The sequence below is a fragment of the Cibotium barometz genome, chromosome 32, assembly GCF_041138505.1.
Source record: "Cibotium barometz isolate CiBa-2024 chromosome 32, ASM4113850v1, whole genome shotgun sequence".
Classification (NCBI taxonomy): domain Eukaryota; kingdom Viridiplantae; phylum Streptophyta; class Polypodiopsida; order Cyatheales; family Cibotiaceae; genus Cibotium; species Cibotium barometz.
This window is the reverse complement of record NC_141077.1, coordinates 16,712,929-16,736,806: the sequence shown is the minus strand read 5'-3', so window position 1 is coordinate 16,736,806 and position 23,878 is coordinate 16,712,929. Positions and strand designations below refer to the sequence as shown.

The 23,878-nt window shown below is 40.2% G+C and overlaps 1 protein-coding gene across 1 annotated transcript; it reads right to left on the bottom strand.

The window, feature by feature from the left end:
• Positions 1 to 532: 532 nt before the first annotated feature.
• On the bottom strand, positions 533 to 14,932 carry LOC147619874 (superoxide dismutase [Cu-Zn]-like). Its single transcript, XM_086825724.1, has 7 exons — positions 14,724 to 14,932; positions 14,454 to 14,555; positions 14,077 to 14,172; positions 1,463 to 1,494; positions 1,298 to 1,373; positions 1,019 to 1,072; positions 533 to 931 (listed from the first exon to the last, which is right to left on the bottom strand). Exons 1-7 carry the CDS (start codon positions 14,800 to 14,802, stop codon positions 903 to 905), a joined length of 468 nt encoding a protein of 155 aa, XP_086681850.1. The 5' UTR covers positions 14,803 to 14,932; the 3' UTR covers positions 533 to 902.
• Positions 14,933 to 23,878: the final 8,946 nt, after the last annotated feature.

Here is a 23,878-nt window from a genome sequence, read left to right as displayed (position 1 = left end):
CTGATATATAAAATATCTAAGCACACTGCATAAGCTCAAGGAATCGCATAAAAAGAAAGGCCAAGTATTGATTAAGTTCAGCTACTTGGTTGTAAATAGAAGGCCAAAAGCAATGCAAACAAAGACGCTTATATGATATAAATACGCAAAAAGGAAAAGCAGAGCAGCAGGAATAAAACCATACTGCATGGAAATCTGCAGCCAAACTGTTGTCATAATTACCCATGGCCAGCATGACTTTCAAAAGTTTCCCATACAGCTGTGACACTATGGAATGCTTAATCTACTCTGAGGATTAAAAAAGCAACAGCATACACCATCAAAACTTCCAAAAGCAATGCAAACAAAGACCTTTACATAATAGAAATACACAAAAAGGAAAAACTGCGTAGCAGGAACAAAACCATACTACAAGCTCCTCTCAAACATTGCATGGGAATCCGCAGTCAGTGTTGTCATGAATACGCATTGGACAGTATGACTTCAAAAGTTTCTGTGAGAATATGGAAATATACTTAATCTACTGCAAGGATTTAAACAGCAACAGCATGCACCGTAAAAACTTCCAAAACAGATGTGTATCCAGCTGCACATGCTATGTGCATCTCCCTTAATCCTTTGTGAGTCCACTTATTGAGAAGATTACTCAACAAAATGTTTCACTCATACAAAAACACACACTTGCAGCATAGCCTAACATCTAGTCACCAAGGACAGCAGCATATAATTAAACCGACTTGCAGCATAGGCTAACATCTAGATTAGTCTGCCCACCAAGGACAGCAGCATATAATTATAAAGGCATTAATAGGGCTTTATTTCTCACGTATTTTCCTCTTTGCTTTGCCTATCTATGTAAAAATAGCAGATTAAACAACACAAAAGAACGCAGGCTTGCCTTCCTAAGCTGCTGCCTGAAGACCAATCACACCTACAAGAAAGGTAAGAAGAAGCTTAAGACAGCAAAGAAACGCAAAGATACTTAACTAGTGAGCAATCTCCATAGTTTACAACTTACCACATGCAAGTCTACCGCCTGCATTGCCTGTGGTTTTGCTTAGTTCATGGCCACCTGTGGTCATAAAAGTATCAAATTAAATCAGAAAAACAAACAACTTGGATGTTGTTTAATCATTTTCAGTGGGTCCACTGTGCCCATTCGACAGCTTCACATACACTGCCTCTTCTGAGGACGTAGAAGAGTGTGAATGCGTATACACCAAAACAACTCGTTTATAATTTCAGCAGTAAACCTCATTCTACTATGTCACACAGACGGGTTTGCATACCGCCATACCTTTGCCTAGATCGTCTGGGTCTGCATGGACGACAACAGCACGACCTATTATCGAATTATCACCAGTGAGCGGGATCTGAAAAGGAGTATAGTTGTAAAATATACAGTTAATAACGCAGTTTAGATCTTAGTATAACACAAAAGTGTTGAAACAGTAACCATTACCTGCGAATCCATGATTGAGATCTCCACACAACCTGCCACCATTTTTTTTTAGCCCAACCCGTTCTTGAGTTAGGCTTTGAATCAATAATGACAAGACTTTATTTTAAACACAACACTCAGAAGATTCATTAACAGGCTAACTTGACAAATATGAGTCAAAGATATACTACAATAGAGGCTCCTCGTTTCTGGAAAATCACATACCTACATTTATTACACATGAGATATAGGCACATTATATTCCTTTTTATCAAAACTTTGAACCAGTTAGGTATCTCGACATTCTGCAATGTGCCACAATCTGTGGAAAAGGCATGCTCTTAACACCAAAGCTCTCAGAAATTAATATTTTCATAGAAGACATGCTCTTATAGATTAAGAGGTCTTGTACTATCTGGAAGCCCACATTCCAACCCCACATCTCATGAGATTGCATGGTAAGATAATCACCAGGTGAGGATCAAGGTGGATGATCATGCTACATAACTTTTTCAACTGCACATAAGTCCAGAAGTTCCAGTTGACACAAACGCCAAGTCATCACAGGTAAATAATGTATTAGACAAAGGTGTAACAGTCCCATACCGTCGAAATGCACAGCGGAAAATGGGACAACTGTTGTGAGAAAAGGAGATGACTGCTACCACCCCCTCTCAGCTCCTAGATGTGGAACCAACTAGACTACATGAAGAGGTCTGGTGCATTGTCCTCCGGCGAACAACAAACAAGCAAGATGACCGGGTTCTGAGCAATAGCTATACAGGACTAGTTATCGCACTGGATGACCGTGGGCTCCTTCTGTGGAAACCCAATCTCGCAAAGTAACCTCGACAGCCACACATTCCGTAACCTGTAAACCATCCCCTTTGATCCTGGAACCTCAAAGCATGGAGGTTGCTCAATATACATATACTCATGCATTAAGAAACGTAGATTTCCTCCAAGTCTCCTAGGAAAGAGCTTCCTTAACGAAAGTGGGCTCTTTGTCTCGAATAATACGAGACATCAAAGCATAGTTCACTTGTAACAGCTCCTCTAATTGACTTTTATCACGAACTTTGTGCAATCTTCGAGGTCCATCCTTTGGGGTCCACTCGGAGGCATACTCCATGACACCCAACTCTTGAATGGTGTCAACCACTTTGGTACTCGAATAGAACGCGGGGCTCATCTCCAACCTCAAGCTCAACCTCTACAATTGACTGAGGCTCTGTCTAGTTGGAACAATAGACTAGGAATCATCCTCAATACTCATATGGTTCTCCAAGAAGTGGTGGCTCATCAAAACAGTGGAAGCTGGAACATGCTCATCAAAGACATCTCTGCTGACGACAACCTCGTTCTGCTCCGGGTCATACAACCTGTAGCCTTTGGAAAGAGAGTTATATCCCACAAATACAAGCTTATGGGACTTCAAGTCAAGCTTCCCCCTCTGCTTCTTTGGAATGTGAACATAGGCATCACTCCCAAATACACGAAAATGGGAGACATCTAGTTTTCTGTCAAAATAAGTCTCAAATGGGGTCATCTTTGGTACTGGAGTCGTCGGAGATCGGTTGAGGATATGGACAGCCGTAGCCACAGCCTCTCGCCAAAGTGGACGAGGAAGATCATGAAGCTCCCACATCATCCTCGCCATCTCCACCACAATCCGGTTCTAGCATTGTTCTCGCCATCTCCACCACAATCTAGTTCTTACACTCATCTACTCCATTCTCTGAAGGCAAACCTGTATTGGCCAACTCTCCCGCTTGATGCCATGTTCCACACAAAACCGCACAAAAGCATTAGAATAGAACTCCCCTCCTTCGTCAGCCCGAAGAGTCTTCACCTGCAATCCAGGCTCCTCCACCATAACATGCCACTGCTTGAACCGAATAAAGGCTTGGTCCTTTGAGGAAAGAAAATAAACCCATGTAAATTACTACAATCATCCACAAGCAGCATAAAATACAAAGAACCTTCCAAGGAAGAGTCTGCATATGTCCACACAAGTCAATGTGTACCAACTCCAAAGGTTTCGAAGCCCACCTAGTAGCCTTCTTTGAGAAAGATTCCCTGTGCTACTTACCATGAATGCAAGAACTATAGTGTCTCTGCCTACTGCTAACATTTGCCAAGCCATCCACCATCTAGTCCCGAAATCAGGGGACAGAGGGAACGGAGGTCCGAGACACGAAAACGCCGTCCCGAATCGGCAAGGCGTTCTGACAAGGTCTGGGGACGGAGGGGACGCCTCAAGCACCTGCGTCATAGGGAGACGCCGTCCCAGGAACGGCGGAACGGGCAGCCACTATCGGAGACGAAACTGGAACGGAACGGCGACATGTTTTTTTTGGCTGATTTTTTGCGCTCGTTTTTTTGCTTTTTTCTACTATTTTTTTACTTTTTTCCGTCGTTTTTTTGCCGCTTCTACCCGTTGGTGGCTAGCAACTGCCCATTTTTCCCCGTTGGCACTATGGTTGCCGTCACTCGTGACCCGCACCATGCATGTGTCATGAGCCTATAAGGCTTGAGCTCTCCTCTCTCTCTCCTCTCTCTCTCTCTCTCTCTCTCTCTCTCTCTTGGCCAGCCGCCCCACTCCCTCTCCCCACTCGAGCTTAAGGCTTAAGCAACAAGCGCTCTCTCTCTCTCTCTCTCTCTCTCTCATCTCAACCCGCAAGCTTTCTCTAGGCTCTAGCCTCTTAACTTTTAAGCCAGAGCTCTCTCTCTCTCTCTCTCTCCCCCACTCACTCTTCGCCAGCCGCCCCACTCCCTCTTCCCACTCTTGAGCTTAAGGCTTAAGCAACAAGCGCTCTCTCTCTCTCTCTCTCTCTCACTTCCTCTCCCACGGGCCACTCTCTCTCTCTCTCTCTCTCTCTCTCTCTCTCTCTCTCTCATGGCATCTTCTTCACAAGCAACCTCCAGCTCCACACGTCGTCGTGGTGCTAGAAGAACTGATGGTTGGTCGGGCAAGAAGATTAGAGACCATAGTAGTGAGGTGTTTTAAAAAATGCGTTTCAAAGACGCTTCAGATGCTTTTTATATCTTTTGAAAACGTTTTGTAAGCGCTTACAAGGAGGGTATACTGGTCTCAAAATCTTTATACATGTTGTCATAATAAGCGGCTCATAGAAGCTATAAAATGTACAATGGCACTTACAAGTTGCAACATCAAGCTATCAACACATGAAGATCCAATATTATAATTTGTATTATTGCTCGAAACTCAGAAACAATATATAGGAGTCGAGAGTCCACTCAAAGTATTGAGTACTCACCACTCAAATGAAGAATAAATAATAGTGACATAGTAAATTTTAATACATATCATACCAATATGACTAACTAGTCTACTCGATGCTGTGACTTATCTATATAATTTAGGTGAATCATGAATCATTGTAAGAAAATTGAGCTTTGTAATACAAAATGAAGAATGACAAAATAGAGATCCAAATAGTAGACATGTAACTTAGTTCTCCTCTAAATTCTTAACATTCTCATCAGTTATTCTCTTTGGTTGATTCTCACTCTTAGAAGAGAACAATGTATCTAAATGGTCTATCTCTGTTACTGCACTAGTATCAGTATCCACTACGAATGCTCGTGCTCATGTGACACAAGAAGGCGTCATCAACTCCTCATACAACATGGCATATATGAGTAGTTTACAATCTCTTTTGCTTCTTTGTATAGAAGAGGATCCAAGTGCTCCGGTTTCTCACAAGAATCTGAACTTTAATCTTGTGAGGGCTCGAATGGTGAGGCGTTTCTGGCATTAAAACACGTGGTTGCTTATATATTGCATCCTCTTTGGTCGAGTGAGTAGTAGTATGTTAATGAAGAGCTGGAAGAGTATATTGAAAAATAAACTAGCGGTGACGTGGATCTTCAGGGACATTTTGAGAATGAGTAGTTAGTGTGCATGAATAACTACCATGCATTTGGTAGCAAACAGCTTTAGTCTAGAAGCAACATGGGATCAATATCTCTCACTAGGTGATCACTTTGCGAGTTAAGTTCTGTAAGTCAAGATTATTTAGTGCAAGTTATAACTTGATATATTTTGTGAATCGTGACAAGTTATAAGTTACAACTTATCTTGTTGTTGATAATTGTAGCATGTACTTATAAAGTTTGTCTTTTAATGACTAAAATGTCTCGTCAATCGAGTTCTTGCACATGATGTTTGCTTTGGTCCTTGTGAGAGAAACTAGAGCACTTGGGCTTTTTTCCATACAAAGAAGAGGAACAAGTTGTCTGTTGTTCAGCTGGAGCGGTTGGTGTATTGTCATTGTAACCTCTGTCTACTTGAGTAATTGGGCATCTCGATAGAGGAGTTGATGACACTTGTTGATGTCACATGAGCACCAACATTGGCAGTGGGTGCTGTAATTAGTGCAGCAGTTGAGGGAGATTATGTGTCCTCTTTTGAGAGTGAGGTTGTATTGATGAGGACATAGAGGATGTTTAGGATTGGAGAAGGATTGAAATATGAGTCTCCACTCCTCGGTCCTATATTATTATGCTATAATTTTATATTATAGAACTCAGGTTTTTTATCATGATTTGTAATCCATTCAGATTTTATAGATAAGTCACAATATTGAGTAGACTAGTCACTGTTATATTGATATGATATGCTAAAATTGAGTACGTCGATCTTTTCTGTTTCTCTTTAAGTAGTGAGCACTCAATACTTTTAAGTGGACTCTTACTCTCTTGTATATTGTTTCTGAGTTTTGAGTATTAATACAGATTATAATATTGGATCTTAATTTGTCAATAACTTGATGTTCCAACTTACATGTAGCATTGTATGATATTTGCATCATGATTTAAGTATGTTTTATAGCTACTATGAGCTGCATAGTAGGACAACAAATGTGTTTTATAGCTACTATGAGTTGCATAGTAGGACAACAAATGTGAAGATCCATATGTATATGATTTTTGGAGTCTATATCTCTCTCCCCTCTCTCTTCTCTTGTATGAAATGTGAAACGTGTTTTTTGAAACGTTTGACTACTATGCTTATAACACATGGCTGAGGTTTTGAGATTGTGTGGGTGATGTGGACATTGAGGGGTATGGCTCAATCTGGCCAAGTCAGTTCATTTTGGATGAAGATTAACCCAAGGCTAAGGTTCAATTCAGCAATAGGTCCAAGTCAAGATTTTGCGATTAATATTGTGATGTTTTGGCAGGTTTTGGAAGATGGGAGTGTTCGTGAGATGGTGTCCACCATAATTTATGAGAGGGCTTATCCAATAGATCTCAAGGACGGGTCATGTGTTTTGTCTTTGAGGAGGATGCTTGTATGAGTCACCTTTGAGTGGTTTCCATTGTAAGGTGGTATTGAGTTTTCTGTAAGGGGATGGTGGTAGTTGTGAACACATGAGAAATGATGGCAGGTGATCATGAGGCAACGGTGAGTGAAATTTTTGTAATGTACACACATTACACTTGGATGCCAAGTGGCTGTTGCGCTGACTAGTGCTTGGTTTGATACCTTTTGGATGAGCACTGAGTATAGGGATAAGTTGTCATTCGCCATTAGGTTAGGACAGTTTGTACATTGTCCCGCACCGTTAGAGAGTTGTCTTGCACACATATACAACGCAATGTGATTTATTTGTTGTACAAGTGTGATTAAGGTAGCTTATTTGGCCAAGAGCTTGACATCCGACATTGTGTGAACAAGTTTAGGACCAAACAAGACAATGGGTTAGTTAACCATGTAAGTTCTAGGCATGACGGGCATGACATCTCATTGGAGCGAGGCTAGACAGCAGCGGACAAAGGTAGAAGTGTCTATACGAGGGTGCACACATGCTGGGTAGCAAAGGAGCAAGTGGGCAGCCAATGTGGGTTATGAACATGTGGATTCTCATAAGAGGATGTAGTGTGGTTGCGATTGCCTAGGATTGAATGTATAAATGAAGAATTACACTTCTTCCCACTACCTGTGTGCTTGCACACTTATCGCAGGCACACTTGAGCAACAATTGGTGTCAAAGACATTTGTTATTTAAATTTTGCTAGTTGTGGGTCTGTAGGGCGGTCAACGAGCAGCGAAAGGTGATGTAGAGGTGTTTGGGTTCAGTTCTCCTTCATCTCAAGTTGATGCAAGCCCAAACGTGGGAGCATGAAGGAACATTATAAATTCAGAGATGAATTATAAGTTTGGTGTTGCACCTTACAAGACAAAGGTGTCTTGTTCTCTAAAGCTCTACAGATAGCCTTGTCCTTTGCAACTACGATCGGGGTGAGCAAGTCCCTGCCAGTAGCTAGCTAGAAATCAACTAATGCTTAAGTTTAATAGAAGTTTGCTCGCTGAGTTTTATCCATTGTACTTCATATAAAGCTTGTAACAATGGAAAGACACCGCTTGTTAGTGGGAGCCCTTTAATGGGTAGTTGGGACTCTCTCTCTCTCTCTCTCTCTCTCTCTCTCTCTCTCTCTCTCTCTCAGATTTCTCATCATTCTTACATATGCAATTAATGCATGTCTTAAAGTCATTAATAATGCCTCTATAATATACTGTATGTAACATTGGTACTATAGCTTTAGCTCTGTTTTAAGCTTTGTAGGATAGGTGCAAGTGATTTCTCTGTAGTGGATGGTTTTGTTTGAGCTCAGGCAAAACTTGTAAGAGCTGCCCTCTAGTAGGACTCGTGAATTTTGGTAAGCATCTTTTGAGGCAAAAAAATTGAGCTACTCACCATGAGTCACTAGAGAAATCATCAATTCCAAGGGAGTCTTCAGGAACTTCAAATCCAGAGAACAATCCGTCAGTATTCCTATCCCACAGCAGCGAGGGCTCGCGAATGGTGGAAAGCACTTGCTGAGGTTAAAAAAAAATTGAGCTACCCACCATGAGTCATTAGGAGAAATCATCAGTTTCAAGGGAGTTGTCAAAAACCTTAAATCCAGATAATAATACATCAGTATTTCTACTTCCACAACAGTGAGCAATATCGGTACCTTTTTGATGGACCTTGAATCCTCATTAGTTGTGCACACAAATGTAACACTAAGAGCCAAGAGAACACGAGCAGCATAAAGAACATAAACAAAGCTATGCAGCTAGAGAGACTCTGGTTGGAGTTCGAGCTTGAGTGGTAGTAGAGGTAATGTGAAGATGGGGAGGCTAAGTGTGCCATGTCGGAGTATCTCAGAGCTGATAAAACGGCAATGATTGCCAAAGAGGAACGTTCAAGAGTTGAAGAAGCTAGTTGCCATGCCAATGATTACCGATTCCATGTTGAAGGTGATTACTGTTAAAGGGAGTTTCTTACCATTCTTTATCAGATTTGACAAACCCTCTCAGTTGTAGCTTAAAGCTTGTTTAAAACATAATCACATTGATTCAAGAGAGATTAGTAAAGACAACATTAGTATCATCTCCTGTCTGTACATATTACTCAATGAGAGCCTTTGTTGTGGGTGTGCTCGCCCAAGAGTTCTCTCCATTTTCTTTTCATTTTTTCGCTTTTTTTTTCTTGTTTTTTGGTCGTCCTTTGTTGTTGGCCGACTCCTCTTGTCTTGGTTGATTTGTTTTTTTGTCTTGGCCGATTGGGTAATTGTTGGTCGATTGGCTATTTCTCAGTCATGGACATGTAGTCTTGTTGTCGGCTGTTTTTGGGCTTCCCAACCAGTACTACAGGGCGGTATAAATACCACCCTTGCTCCTCCACTTCCTCTTGTATCGGATCTTGTGTATATGGCAGAGTTTATACACCTTCTCTCTCTCTACACTCTTGCGTTTGCTTTCTCACAGTACTCATTTTTCACCATGCATTTTGACATGGTATCAAAGTCCTAGGTGGCAAAGACTCCAACTTTTGTGCACTTGGAGATTATGGACACATGCTTCATCTTCTTCGAGGAGGGGACAGTTGTCTCACCGCTAGGGATACTCGGGAGTGGATTGTCAATAGTGGTGTTTCTAGGCACGTGACTTCATCTCGAGAGTTATTATAGGATCTTCGACGGTAGATAGGTCACATCTTCATTGGTGACAATTCCACTTTCCCGATTCACAATGAGGACAGGATGGAGATTATACCCGATGGCAAAGGGGAGAAGCATTCCTCCCGTGTTCGTTATGTCCCATCACTTGGTTTTTATCTTTTGTCAGCGCATAAGGTTTGCAAGGTTGGCATACGGATGGAGTTTGATGAACATTTTGTTGCTCAAGGAGACAAAGCAATAGGCCAGGCTGATTGTGAAGGTAGAGTGCAATTTATTGACTATAAAGCACACTAAATAAAATAACATTTATGTTTTTACACTTTGAACATTCAAGGCATCACTTTAAATGTACAATACGTGGCGCAAACACCGTACAGGTGCTAATAAGACTTGAGTACATCGATAAAGTTCAAACCAATATATAAGCAAGGAATGATGATCACTATCAAATAACAAAAGACTAGTGTCTACATTGCACATAAAGTGTTGAGTAAAGTAAAAACTATGAAACATAGATAAATGATAAATCATAGAGCTTGCAATGCTCAATCGGAGGTTGGAGCGTGAAGTACTAGTGTCATGATCATGGCTGTCTACGTGACCGGTCTGAAAGGTTGTGGCATCGTCCTCTGGGCTCTGTTGTGTCTCCACTTGTTCATTTCCCTCCTCCGGCTCCATCTCCCATTGAGTAAAGGGATCTGCCTTGCAGTTGCACCCTTGCAAAGCATTCGCAAGTTTGCGCTTACAAAGACAAGATCATTGGCCTTTTCTACACCAAGGCGGTTCCTCTTCTTTGATGCAATATGACTATAAGAACTCCAAAGCTGCTCCAAACAAGAGGATCTTGCAGCTTGGTTGAGAACCATAGTCTGGATAGCCAAGTGTCGCGGCTTAGGCCCATCTGAACCATAGTCTTCCCACCACAAAGCAGTGCCAACCTTCTACCTATCCTCATGTGCATCCGCACAACCAAAAGCACCACGAAAGGACCTGTATGCAGCAAGCTGGTCTCTGATTTTGCGCCTAATGCCTCCATCTGGCACTAGACGATCCAAGATACGCCTCCGACCATCACTGACCTCTCTATCACTCTCCTGTCCATTATCCTGAAACTCAGGGTTCACCATATATGCAGCTGCATGCATAGGAGAGGCAGAGTTCCACCTCGTCACACATAAGGAACGAATCTCCTCGTATCTATCCTCTTCGGGCTAACTCTTGCAACTTCTCTATCATTCTATCCATTGCCTCATACACCTTCCCGATGCATGGCTGCAGAGCATCTACAAGCCTCAACAAGTGGACAAAAAGCCTCACCATAGCATCAATGCGTTTCACATCCTCCCAAAAGGAAGTGCTCTCTACATGCTCCCTGCATAATATGCCAATGGCTGTCGAAGCCAATGTAGAAGTGGTGAACTCGTCGCTGATGAAGAGCTGCCTCAATGCACCACTGCACTCCCTCAAGCGGGCCAACATCAAGAAGTTGAAGGCAAAACGGGTGTCTGAGTATTTGAGAAGTGAGAGCCTTGATTTCTTGGAGAACTCCTGGCGGAGGAACTGGCGGTTCAAGACAAATGTGACCATTTGATTGGCCTCCTGAATGATTGGCTCAATCCATGACATCTTTCCAATATCCTTTAAAAGATTGTTCAAACAATGTGCCATACAATATGACACAGTCATGTGTGCTCTAGCTGCCCTATTTGCAGCCTCGCCATGTGCAACAAAATCCACCACACATTCCGGGCCCATGAGCTCGATGCCACTTGCCCACTCTGTTGCAAGCATGTCTACACTCTTCCCTGTCCTTGAGGCATCATGTGTAGCGTTAAAGTACATCTCGTCACGGTGACACTCCATTGTTTGCCCATAGCTGCTTTGTGTTCTCCTCTGCAGCTTGCTCGACAAGGCGCTTCTCCTTGTCGAGCAATGTGGTGTGCAGACTCCGATGATGGGGGGTGTAGTTTGGACCATACTCCCCAATCCTCTTCACCATAGCCTTCAAGTACTCGGATCTGATTACAAAAAGAAACAAGTGAACTTTCAAGAATGAAACTTAGAAAAATCATGCCAAGAGGGAAGAGTCAAGGCTTACGTGGCAGTATGGAAAGCAAGATGGAGAAGAAACGAGCCACAGTTGTATCAACCTCTTCCTTCTTCTTAAGATCCCAACTTCCCTCAAGTGTACTGTCGCCGTGCGGGTGTGGGCATCGCAAAGGAACTTACACCATGTGGCCGTGGTGTAGATGTGGTAGATGTATCCCCTGACCCTGAAACAAACCCCTCAGGTGGTGTCACAAATGTTGTAGGATCCACAGCCACACGTGCCGGCCTTGCAGTCCTCAAAGCCTCATGCCCGGCAATGCGCTCAAGAAGCTCCCTTCTCTTCTCCGATGTGATTCTCGTGCAAAATCGAATCTCGTGCCCGGACTCATGCATAAGGTGGGCTCTCACTTTGTCTGACCCACTCGTTCGCCTATAGGGGCAACGCTTGCAAGACCATGGGCTCTCACTTTGTCTGACCCACTCGTTCGCCTATAGGGGCAACGCTTGCAAGACCATGGGCGTGAACCTCCTCCACTTCTAGGGCGGCTGGCATTAACCTCTTCCCACCATTCATGTGATATTGTCTACTTGTACTAGGCCCAACACATCTTGCTTCGATACAAAATTATATGTATGTAGCTTTATACTCCCCTTAAAAAATTTACTACCCAAATAGATCCCTCCACTCAAAGCATAATGACCATTAACCATGAGTCATACACGCGAAAAGTATATTAAGTTATGATAATACATAAAGCAATACAAGCTAAAATAGCCAAAAATACAAGAAGAGACGTGACAATAAAACAAGAAACATTTCGATGTTTTTTTTCGTCTCGAGATTTGTTTCGAAAGGTTTCGCCTCTCAACCTCGAGATTTCAAGGTTTCGAAAAAAAAAATATTTTATTAACTTTAGAAAAGCATATGAAAGCTACCTAAAATCATAGTATGATGATAAAAAAAAACCTCGAGATTTTGAATTTTTTTAGACATAGGAGCAGTTACACATGGACATGATTTTTCCTCACAACCGCCCGTTGGTAAGTTCCAAGGGCGTGTTTGGACTAAGAGGATAACATTTTGTGTACTAGAATAGTGGGCAGCTAGGCATCCATGGTCTGAAGAGGTGGAGATAGTCTAGCCACATTCTTTTATGGTCATGTTCGTTTGGCCTAGTTAGAAGTTGATCGACCGGTCCTATAGACACCTTTATAAGGAAAGGTCTGAAGATCATTCCAAGCATGGTCCATATGCAAGAATATGCAAAACCAAAATCTAGTGCAACAAAGAGCAGGCTATGGATCATTAGAAGGCAGTTCTCTAAGCGTTTTTCAAAGGAAAAGGAGAATCATCAACAAAGGGTATACATATAGCCAAGGGGAGTTGCACATGGACATGATTTTTCTTTTACTTTTGATGTTTTTTAGACCAAGAGAAGATGCACATGGCATGATTTTCCATTGTAGTTGCATGTCAACAAGTTCTAAGGACATGTTTGGATCAAAACAGCAACGTCGAAAAACCTCAAAAACCATTTTAAAAAACGAAACCTAAAATTTAGGTAAAATTGCCATTCTGCAGAGGGTTTTGAGGTTTTTGAAACTATTTCAAAGTTTCAAGGTTTCAAAAGTTAGAAACAAGTTTTTTTGTAACTATGGACATGACACTACCTTCTTTCAACACTAGTTAATAATTATTCTCATAACTAACACTTGGAACTACATATACTCTTTTCTTTATGAAATAAAGATATTCACCTACTAACAAAACAATCATCTAAACTCATGCGACTTGTGTTGACACTAGAACGAATGAGAGCTTTTGATACCACATGAATCCCGACAATATCATTGAGACTAACAATGAGTAACTTATAGTTAAAATTTACAAAAACCCTAATCCTATGTTGCGCATTCTTCATAGGATATTCTAAAACACTTCTATGAGGTGGTCATTAAATATTGGGCTTTTCAAAAATCATCAAAATAATTAAATGGTCTTACATGAAATTACTCAACATTCAAAACACAAAAAGGGACACAAAAGAGCACTTTTTGTTCCCTTCCATGAGGACTACTCATTTTAACTAGATGTACAAGCACATAAACCTTCACATAAACATCCACATACTATAGATACATGCTGCAAAAAAATCTGCTAGGAAGCCAAAAAATAGTTTTGATTTGTACGAAGTAACAGATGTTCTTATGCTCTCAATAACATCATTCTCTACACATTTATACTTGAGTTCGCAATAATATTGATAATCGCAGTTAACTAATCACGTGACATTAAAAAATCCAACTGCAATGTACTACAACACAATTAAACTTAAAATCAAATCAAACTAATAAGCATGATGTTTGACCTGCTTTCCAAATCAATGACCCCTAACATAATGACAACGAGTGTCCTCTAAGGCCAGGTAGGAAATTTATAAGCTCATGTGTCTCATGGGTAACAAGAAGAAGTTGACAACAACCCAAAGTTGATCCCTTAAGAATGACATGATGGAAACCATGACAAGAAATTGGAAGGACAAAAAACAGAGCAACATCATTTAGAGGAAATACTAGAGGTGTGACACTAGAGGTGTGACACTTACCATCATCCCCGACAGTTACATTGCCAAGATCTCCAGCATGTCTATTTTCGTCGTTTGGGGCTCCATGCTCCTTGCACTTTGGGTTGAAGTGTCCACCTTTATAAAAAGAAGTCACAGGTTTGATGATTTATCTTCATTAAAATCATTCAAAAGTATATACGGATGTATAAAGCTATCATTAATTTGCTGTTGGAGAAAAAAATGCAACCCCATTCGGGGCTGCCATTCCTTCCAGCCGGGTTGCTGCCCGTTAGATTGTGTGACGGACAGGCAGTCATCCTAAGGTCAAAGGTTTCTAGGTCTTATAGATCAAAATCCTTCAAGAAATAGATGTCTTACAACAGCACACTGCAGGGTTATAGCTCCTTATAAAATACCTGTTGACATGCAACCATTGGTAGTATCTCCGAGCGCATGCACATGAAATCCATGCAAGCCAGGTTTGAGACCTGAAAGCTTTCCTGATACACATGTTGATCCTGCACGAGATAGCACAACAAGCACCGCGGGTTGGCAAGATGAAGACAGGTACAAATGGTATATGTGGAGACTGCAGGAAACCCTAATCTAAGTTAAGGCTTTTTAAAGAGAGAATATATGAGAAGGAGTGCAGGGTTTTCAAAGAAAGAAAAGAACAGAGAACTGACCGTTGCCATTTTCGGTGAAATGAACTACACCAGAGACGCCTTCGCTACCGGAGAGCACTGCCACTGCCTTGATGGTCATCGCGGATTCGTGGGTTGCTAGAAGAGATGACCTGAGATGAGGAAGGAGTCTGGACTATGGCACGTTCAATCCTCGTGGGCTTCGTCCTTTATTTTCAGGACACACCACATGTGTGGGAAGCCTTAAGGTTCCAGAATCTTCGTCCTTAGGGGGAGACTTCACACATGCGCGGCCGCCCTGCGGCAAAAGTCAATACCTCAACTTTAGTGTCCGTGACTTTTTTACTTCAAACTGTCCACGGACACCCTGGCTTGCATGGGAGGGGGATTTTTACTTCAAACTGGCCCATCGTAATCTATCTATCTATATCTTATAAGGCTAACACCCCCCTCCACGAGGCAAGTTTTTTAGGCCTCTCAATTTCTTTCTAGATGTCCTTTTAGCTGTTGGGGTCTCTTTTAGCTTTCATTACCTGCATTGCCAATTACCACCTGCAATGCCAGTTACTTTATTTTGAATTTCAAATAAGTAATACGTGACAGCTCATAGAGCTGTTTTGAGAGAGAGAGCCATTTGGCTTAATATATAGAAGTTGCCTTGGTCTACTCAACTGTTGCGGCCTTCTAATTCTATAGTAACTGCAGGGCCGGTTGCAATGCAAGGGCATGTTTTTGATGCGCTAAAAGTTTGTCTGTGTTTGCTTTGCGAATGCTCAGCCACCACAGCGATGCTTTTGCTTTGCGCTTTTCTTCCCTTGCACTTGGCTACCCAGTGTAGACTTGGCCTCGCTTTTACGCCTATGTCTCTCCACTGTTTGGTTGGCCACATAGTGGAGAGGAGGGAGAGCAATGCAGAGGACTGTGGCTGAGGTGGTCGAACAGCAGTCTAGACAAGCTGTTCGAGGAAAGGAAGAGTTTTTGGAGGGCGGAGAGGTTGGCGCGAGGGAGGACAGCAGATAGGGAGTTGGCGAACAAGTTCTCTTTAGATCATGTTTGCTTTGCGAATGCTCAGCCTTTGCTTGCGCTTTTCTTCCCTTGCGCTTGGCTACCCAGTGTAGACTTGGCCTCGCTTTTAGGCCTATGTCTCTCCACTCTTTGGCTGGCCACATAGTGGAGAGGAGGGAGAGCAATGCGGAGGACTGTGGGCTGACGTGGTCGAGCAGTAGTCTAGACAAGCTGTTAGAGTAAAGGAAGAGTTTTTGAAGGGCGAAGAGGTTGGCGCGAGGGAGGACAGCAGATAGGGAGTTGGCGAACAGATTCTCTTTAGATCATGTCTCGCGCTGATAAGCGAGAGAGGATAGCAGATAGGGAGTTGGCGAACAAGTTCTCTTTAGATCGTGTCTCGCTGATAATGTATTCCAGCTCACCAGAGAACTGGGCCACAAGTTGGATGGCGACCATCGTAGCTGCGCGACTGGGACGACGGGCACCCTCCCAGCTTCTACTATGGTGAGCACTGGTCTCCTCAAGCAAGGGCCCGGCTCCCTCCTCCAGCCCGCCGCCGCTGGTCCATGGCCTAGATATTAGCTTCTTCTTTTTTTGGGGGGGGGTGGACATCCAATGGGTGGCCGAACAATTATGAGGCTTGTATATAAGACATTCTCACTAATGAGAAAAGGATACAGTCCCATTATCATAATTTGAGTCTTGTTTGAGCTCTTGAGTTGATAGCTTGCTTGCTTTCTATAAGATTCCTCCCCCACCTCCTTTTTGATGTCTAGTATCTTCCCCTGTAATCAATCCCTCTTCAGAAATATAAAGACCTTGTTTCTAACTATTTTAACTTAGAGAGAGAAAATATTCTAGAGAGAGAATATTCAGATTTTGAATATTTTTGGATAGAAAAATATCTCTTATAATTAAGATGAATTCCCCTGAAACAGAAATTCAAAAAGAATTTTTCAATGTGCAATTGGAATTAATTGGAAATGTGTATAAAGGACCTTAGCCTAAGGGTCTAGATTTTCAGAAATTTTTGGATTATGGTCCAATTAAGGTTCCTATGGGCCAATAGCATCAATCCATGTGTAGGGAGGAGATAAATCCAATTTGTAAAAGAAGATACCCAAAAATGAGTAAATGCTCACATAAGAGTTGAAAATGTACAAGGTTTATTAGTAAAAAACTATGAGCAATATTAAAAATATGAGATATTTTGGGTATCCAAAAATGAGTAAATGCTCACATAAGATGAAGAGTTGAAAATGTACAAGGTTTATTAGTAAAAAACTATGAGCAATATTAAAAATATGAGATATTTTGGGTATAATGATTCCATTTTGACACATATGTAAGGAAGGGGAGTTCTTTAAAGGAGGTGCATATTTCACATAAGATGAAGAGTTGAAAATGTACAAGGTTTATTAGTAAAAAAACTATGACACATATGTAAGGAAGAGGAGTTCTTTAAAGGAGTTGCATATTTCACATAAGATGAAGAGTTGAAAATGTACAAGGTTTATTAGTAAAAAACTATGAGCAATATTAAAAATATGAGATATTTGGGTATAATGATTCCATTTTGACACATATGTAAGGAAGGGGAGTTCTTTAAAGGAGGTGCATATTTCACATGCTTGAATGAGTTTTAAACTCATAAAAATTGAGATATTTCATCTCTCCTCTCTCCTCATTCAAGTCTAGTTCCAAAAAGTTAGCTTAACTAACCTAAAAATGGTCAAAAATTGACCAAACTGATTTGGAAAATTCTAGAATCAGTTTGTTTGGTTAGGAGCTCAATTTATCCTATAAATAGAAGCCTACCCCTTGTTGAAAAATATATAGTGTTTATGCATCGTTACTCTACTCCACCTAAGCCAAGAACTATGAATTCATTAATAATTCACTAGTTTTTGGAGCTTCCCTCTTTCTTCAATCCCCATTGGTGGCTCCATCAACATACTTAACTAATTGATTGGTTGGGGGCCTCTACCGTGAACAAAGAATCAAGCAATTTGTAAGGTAATTAGTGAATTTTGATCATCTTCTATAATTTCTCAATGTTTCTCTCTTCTCAACCCCTCTTAAGCTTGAGAAGCTTAATTAGAATGGTTTTTGAATGTTATTGAAGTTAATTGATAAATGGTAGTGAAGAGTTACATAATTTGATGAATGCTATTGAAGTTAATTGATTAATGATAGTTAAGAATTACATAAATTTCTATTTATGCTTAATTCAAATGGTTTTTATGACATTTCTCTCTCTCACTCAAGAAATGGTCATACTCATGACCCATTCTCAATCCAAATGAAGCTTTTCATAAAGCTTTCCCTTAATCCAATATTAATCTATACTTGAGGTCAAATTAATGGCTTTTTTCTATACTTTTAGTTTATGTATTTCATGAATATTGATGATTCAATCCATTATGGATCATTGATCCAATTAGGGATCATTCTAATTAATTCTTAATGATAAGCTTTATCCCTTAGAAAAAATTGAGATTTATCAGTCATAGCAGCGGAGCTATGGCAAAATTTTTATAAAAATTACGCATAAAATAATTTCATTCAAAGCATGAAAAGAGGACTTCCTACCATATTCTAGGAATTATCATCCTAGATTAATTGAAGATATTCATAGAGAAATTGATTTTTATATTATGCATAATTGATTTTCATGCATAGAGGTATGCATAATAGATTATTATTTTAACATAAAAGCGTTACTTTTATCATAATTAGATTTCATGCATAGAGGTATGCATAAAAGATTATTATTTTAATGTAAAAGTGTTACTTTTAGCACAATTGAATTTCATGCATAAAAGTATGCATAAGAGTTGATTATTTTATTATAAAAGTGTTACTTTTATCATAATTGGATTTCATGCATAGAGATATGCATAAAAGTTGATTATTTTATTATAAAAGTGTGACTTTTATCATATTTGAATTTCATGCATAGAGGTATGCATAAAAGATATTCTTTTTATACTAAAAGTGTGATTTTCATCATAAATGGATTTTATGCATAACTTAGATGCATAAGAGAAATTCTTTTATTCTAAAAGTGTAATTCCTATCAAATTGAATTTATGCATAAGAAGATGCATAAAAGATTAATTTTAAATTTAAAAGTGTCATTCTCATCTAAATTGAATTTATGCATAGGAAAATGCATAAAAGATTGAAATTTAATTCAAAAGTGTCATTTTTATTTAAAATAAATTTATGCATAGAAAGATGCATAAAAGATTGATTTTTACTTCGAAAGTATTAATCTCCTTAAATAAAATTTATGCATAAATAAATGTGTAAAGAAATCTTATATCAAATATAAGAATTCTCTTGTATTTTACATAAATAGATATGAGATGTAATAGGATGTGATAAGAGGTGTATAAGATGTGATAAGATGCTTATGAAATAAGTTAGGAGGTGATAAGATGAATTAAGATGTGATAAGATGTGTATGGGATGAGGTAAGAAGTGTATGTGATAGGATAAGATGTATATGGGTTGTGATAGGGCGAGAATGGATGTGATGTAAAAGATTAGATGTGAAGGCATATGGGGCTATATGAATGGAAATGTGAAAATGGATGTATGTATGTGGATGTGTGGATGTGGAGATGGGAGTGTGGATGTATGAATGTGAAAATGGATGTATGCATGAAGATGTATATGCATAGATGTGAATGTGGATGTAGATGTGGATGTATAAATATGAATGGGAATGTGGATATGGATGTATGTGAATGTGGATGTATAGATGTGAATGTGGAATGTGGATGTGGATGTATGTATGTATGTGGATGTAGATGTGGATGTATAGATGTGAATGGGAATGTGGATGTGGATGTATGTGAATGTGGATGTAGATATGAATGTATAGATGTGAATGTGGAATGTGGATGTGGATGTATGTATGTATGTGGATGTAGATGTGGATGTATAGATGTGAATGGGAATGTGGATATGGATGTATGTATGTATGTGGATGTGGATGTATGAATGAGGACGTGATAGTGGATATATGCATGTGGATGTATGCATGTAGATGTGGATGTATGGATGTGGATATGGATGTGTATGTATGAATGTGGATATGGGATGTGGATGTGAAAATGGAGGTAAGCATGTAAATGTGGATGTATGGATGTGAATGTGGATGTGGATGTGGATGTGGATGTATGGATGTGGATATGGATGTGTATGTATGAATGTGGATATGGGATGTGGATGTATAAATGAGGATGTAAAAATGGATGTATGCATGTAGATGTGGATGTATGGATGTGAATGTGAATGTGTATATGAATGTGAATGTGAATGTGAATGTATGGATGTGTATATGAATTAATGTGTCGTCGATATGAGGAAATGGATGAGAATGAGTACACATTGAATGGAATGTGGAATAAGTAATGTGGACTAAGGAGGGATAATGTGGAAAGACGAGAGTTCGATTTAGAAACTGTATTTTGTGACTGTTTGTAAATGACTGTTTTATGTCAAGAATGCTGGGGAAGCATTTTGACCGTCTTGTGGATTAAGGTCATGAAGACCTAACTGTTAAAGTTGCAACTGCTGACGGAGAGTCAATGGAGGACGTCTCGCGTAGCAAGGTCGACCGAGGTCTTGACCAGCATCGGTTCGATTTAAATGGTGAGCTTCCGGTACGGTGGATGAGGGACCAAGGAAGCGGCCTATGAGTGAAGCGCTAGGTCACCTGCGAAGGATCCTAGAGGGTGCTGACCATACAGTGCTCGGGCTCTGGGTCGCCGAAGATACCCACACGTGCGTCGTGGAAGATATTGGAATAAAGAATAAGAATTGTTTTCTGAAACCGGGCATGGATCTGGTTGATTGACCTTGCTGGTTCTCAACGGATGAGTCCATGGCTCTTTTATATGGATCTGTGGGATGATCTTGCTGATCTTCCACGGAGATTCCATTCTATTATATGAATATATTGCCGATTACTATGAGCTAGGAACTATGGAAAAGGCCCCTGAGTGAACAGGTGGTGAGCGTTCTGGTTGCCAATGATGCCATAAGTATACCGATGAATGAATGACTGGAAATAAGGATTCAACCAGAGACTATGAGGATTGTCATCAGTGACATAATGGTTTCATTAAAGGATTGTTTTAAAGTTAGCTGATGCTAAGAAAAAGGCAATTTCATATTGGGTGTGTAAGTGGTGTGACTAGTTTTATGTTTGCATGAACTTCCGGCTAGGGGGCCTTGGAACTCTTTTCCTTGGTACCCGGGACAAAACCTAACCAAATTCTTAATTGGATCCCATCACTACAGTGGTTGGGCGGTTGGCTGGACTGATGGATCCGTAAATCGAGATTTAATTTCTATTATTACGATAGATGAAGTAAATCCCGGATAGTAATTGTTCTATGGATAGGAATCAATGACTGTGCCTCTTGATGGGGAAAAAAGCGTTGATTCCAATGATCCAAGTGCAAGTTTCTTCCTTGATCTGACCAAGTATCTTTATAGATGCAGTCGGATCTGTTTGATCAGTAAGGGTTTGATTACGTTAGAGTAAAAGTTTTCATGGTGGAATCACCCGTGCTTTCCGGTAAAGGAAGTTTTTCCGGGTTCGGTTTTGGAACAACCGACGGATTAGTCTCTTATCCGGATATCCGTGGGTGAGACCCCGAATGTGGGACCCCTGTCCCGCGCGAGAAGTGCTACTTCCGCTGCCAGTATCCTGAATCCGTTGCTCGGTGGAAACAGGGGGATCTTACACTTTCTCTCTTTCATGCATGTAAGTGGAGTGTAAGTTATTTGCTTGATGTGTTGTTTGGTGTATCCTCTCTCTCTCTCTCTCTCTCTCTCTCTCTCTCTCTCTCTCTCTCTCGTCATATAGGTCATATTTGGTCTCATGGGATTGTTCCTACGACATAAAAAATGTCTCTCTGCTTCTTCTTCTTCTTCTTCTTCTTCTTCTTCTTCTTCTCTCTCTCTCTCTCTCTCTCTCTCTCTCTCACTCACACACACACACACACACACACACACACACACACACCAATTAGCTTCTTCTCTATATCCCCCATCTTGCAAGCACCCATGGCATTGAGATTGAGGTGAGATTGGCATCTTTGATCTTGCAAGGTGAGATTCCTACCTTCCTTGCAAGAGGGGGTTTTCTTCATTGATGGTGGCTAGAGGCAAGCAAGTCCCACATTAACCCTTGCATTCTTCCCTCCTCCCCATCATGCAAGGCACTAGATTTTTCCATTTTGGTGAATAAATACAATGTCATGAACTAGAAGCTAGTCAAATACTTCATGTTCTTTTGTAAGTGAGCTACATTTAACATAAATATCAACTAAGATGGTATCAACAACAAGGTCTCTTTTTAACAACCCTTTTCTTTAAATCTCATGTATCTCCACCCTAGTCTATGGCTCATAAGTTGCTACAAGTTGTCAAGCTAAAAATAATTATGATTGCATTTAGGGAGACAATCTTATTGCCTCTATTCAAACAACTTGAGTGGTTTCTTTGCAATGTCCATCGGTGGATGTTCAATAAGGGTCCTCACTTTGGATCACCTTCGATGATTTTTTTTGTAGTAAAAAATAGTCATTTTTCACTAAAATTGGCTAATCTCACCCACTTGGTAAAGGAATTTGACATTGAGCTCTTTTAATGAAACATCACACCGTTAGTCATGCACTTAAACATATGGCTCGATCCAAAAAAAAAATCAAAATACCAAATTTCTTACGTCATGAATATAGTGTAAATAGCATGTCCCAAACTTAAATAGGTAGATAGTATGATCCTAAAATGTGAATAATTTCCTTGTTTTAACTCCAATTCCATCCGCAGGAAGGTATATAATGGAGATCTCAACTTGATTTATTGAGTAATTTTTATTATAAATTAATTATTATATGTTTTGAAAGTATACAACAAGAGTAGTTTTTTTTGGTACAGCACATCTTTATCACAAAAAATATGTACTTTGACCAATTTTTTACATGCTTTTAGTTTTAAGGCGAGCTCTCTCTCTCTCTCTCTCTCTCTCTCTCTCTCTCAATTTACTACAATTTCATAGCAACTTTAGTTATCTCCCACACTTAAAAGACACCATAGAAAGATGCAGGGGCACACAAAGAGAGCATACATGTCTTTTTCTCTAATCAATCACAAAGATGAAACTTCCATTATATTCCAAAGAAAGTTACAAGAGTTTTGCATATTATGACAACCACCTTGGAGATGCTGAGCACAAGCAACAATACAAGAAAGCATTTGGAGCCTTATGATACTATTGGGCCTCAACTATCACCTTTGACTACTCAGACTACCCCAAATTTGTGATGAAGGTGGCAACTTCTCCTCAAAGAGAAGCCTCTTTTGCCTCTTCAATAATGCCAAAGGCTATCCACATTCCAATGTCTCTTACCGCTTTCACCTCTAGCATGTTCTTGTCTATAAGGTCTACCACCTTCTCTGTGTGAGCTTCTTATAGAGCTTGTGCACTTTTGACGTGGTTGTCCATGCCTCCCAAAGGGCATCTGATCTTGGTTCTTTTCTATGAGGTGCATGAAAGTTGCAAGAGCTTTAATTAAGATGCTTGCAAACGTTGTATTATTGGAGGGATTCATGGATGAAGCCATGAAAATAGAGCATATGCCCAACCTATTCTAATATAAAGAAATAAGGGGTAGGTTGGTGGGATGTATCCCTCAAATAAGAGTAGTGGTGAATGATAAAGTCTACTCTATTTATAGGCTATAGAAATATCATATAAAAATAACTTTTTAAAGCATATAAAAATATCTATTATCTATGAGGACGACACACAAAGACAACAACACAATCTCTCTCTCTCTCTCTCTCTCTCTCTCTCTCTCTCTCTCTCTCTATTTATAAAAGTAATGTGGGAAATGTGAAGATTGTTGTAAACTTAATTAACTACAATAACAACTTCAACTATAATGTCATAGCACCAAGTTAAATGAGTAAAATTGCAATAAATATGGTGAAAACTCAACTTTTTTGGCATTACAAAATATGGATTACATCAAAGAGGGTAGCGCATCTAGGGATGGAAGCAAGGTGGTTGCATATGTGGATCTCTACCAAATGGTGTAGGTGGGAATAGCAACCTCACTAGTTCAAGGCATTGTGCCCATGACGAGGGCATCATATGAGGAAGC

What these genes read in the sequence shown, in the direction of transcription:
- LOC147619874 (XM_086825724.1), bottom strand. Translation starts at nt 14,802, where the DNA reads ATGACCATCAAGGCAGTGGCAGTGCTCTCCGGTAGCGAAGGCGTCTCT. An exon ending in TGTAACTGTCGGGGATGATG is followed by an intron (nt 1,495 to 14,076) that starts GTAAGTGTCACA and finishes AAATGGTGGCAG; the next exon opens with GTTGTGTGGAGATCTCAATC. An exon ending in AGGCGGTAGACTTGCATGTG is followed by an intron (nt 932 to 1,018) that starts GTAAGTTGTAAA and finishes CCTTTCTTGTAG; the next exon opens with GTGTGATTGGTCTTCAGGCA.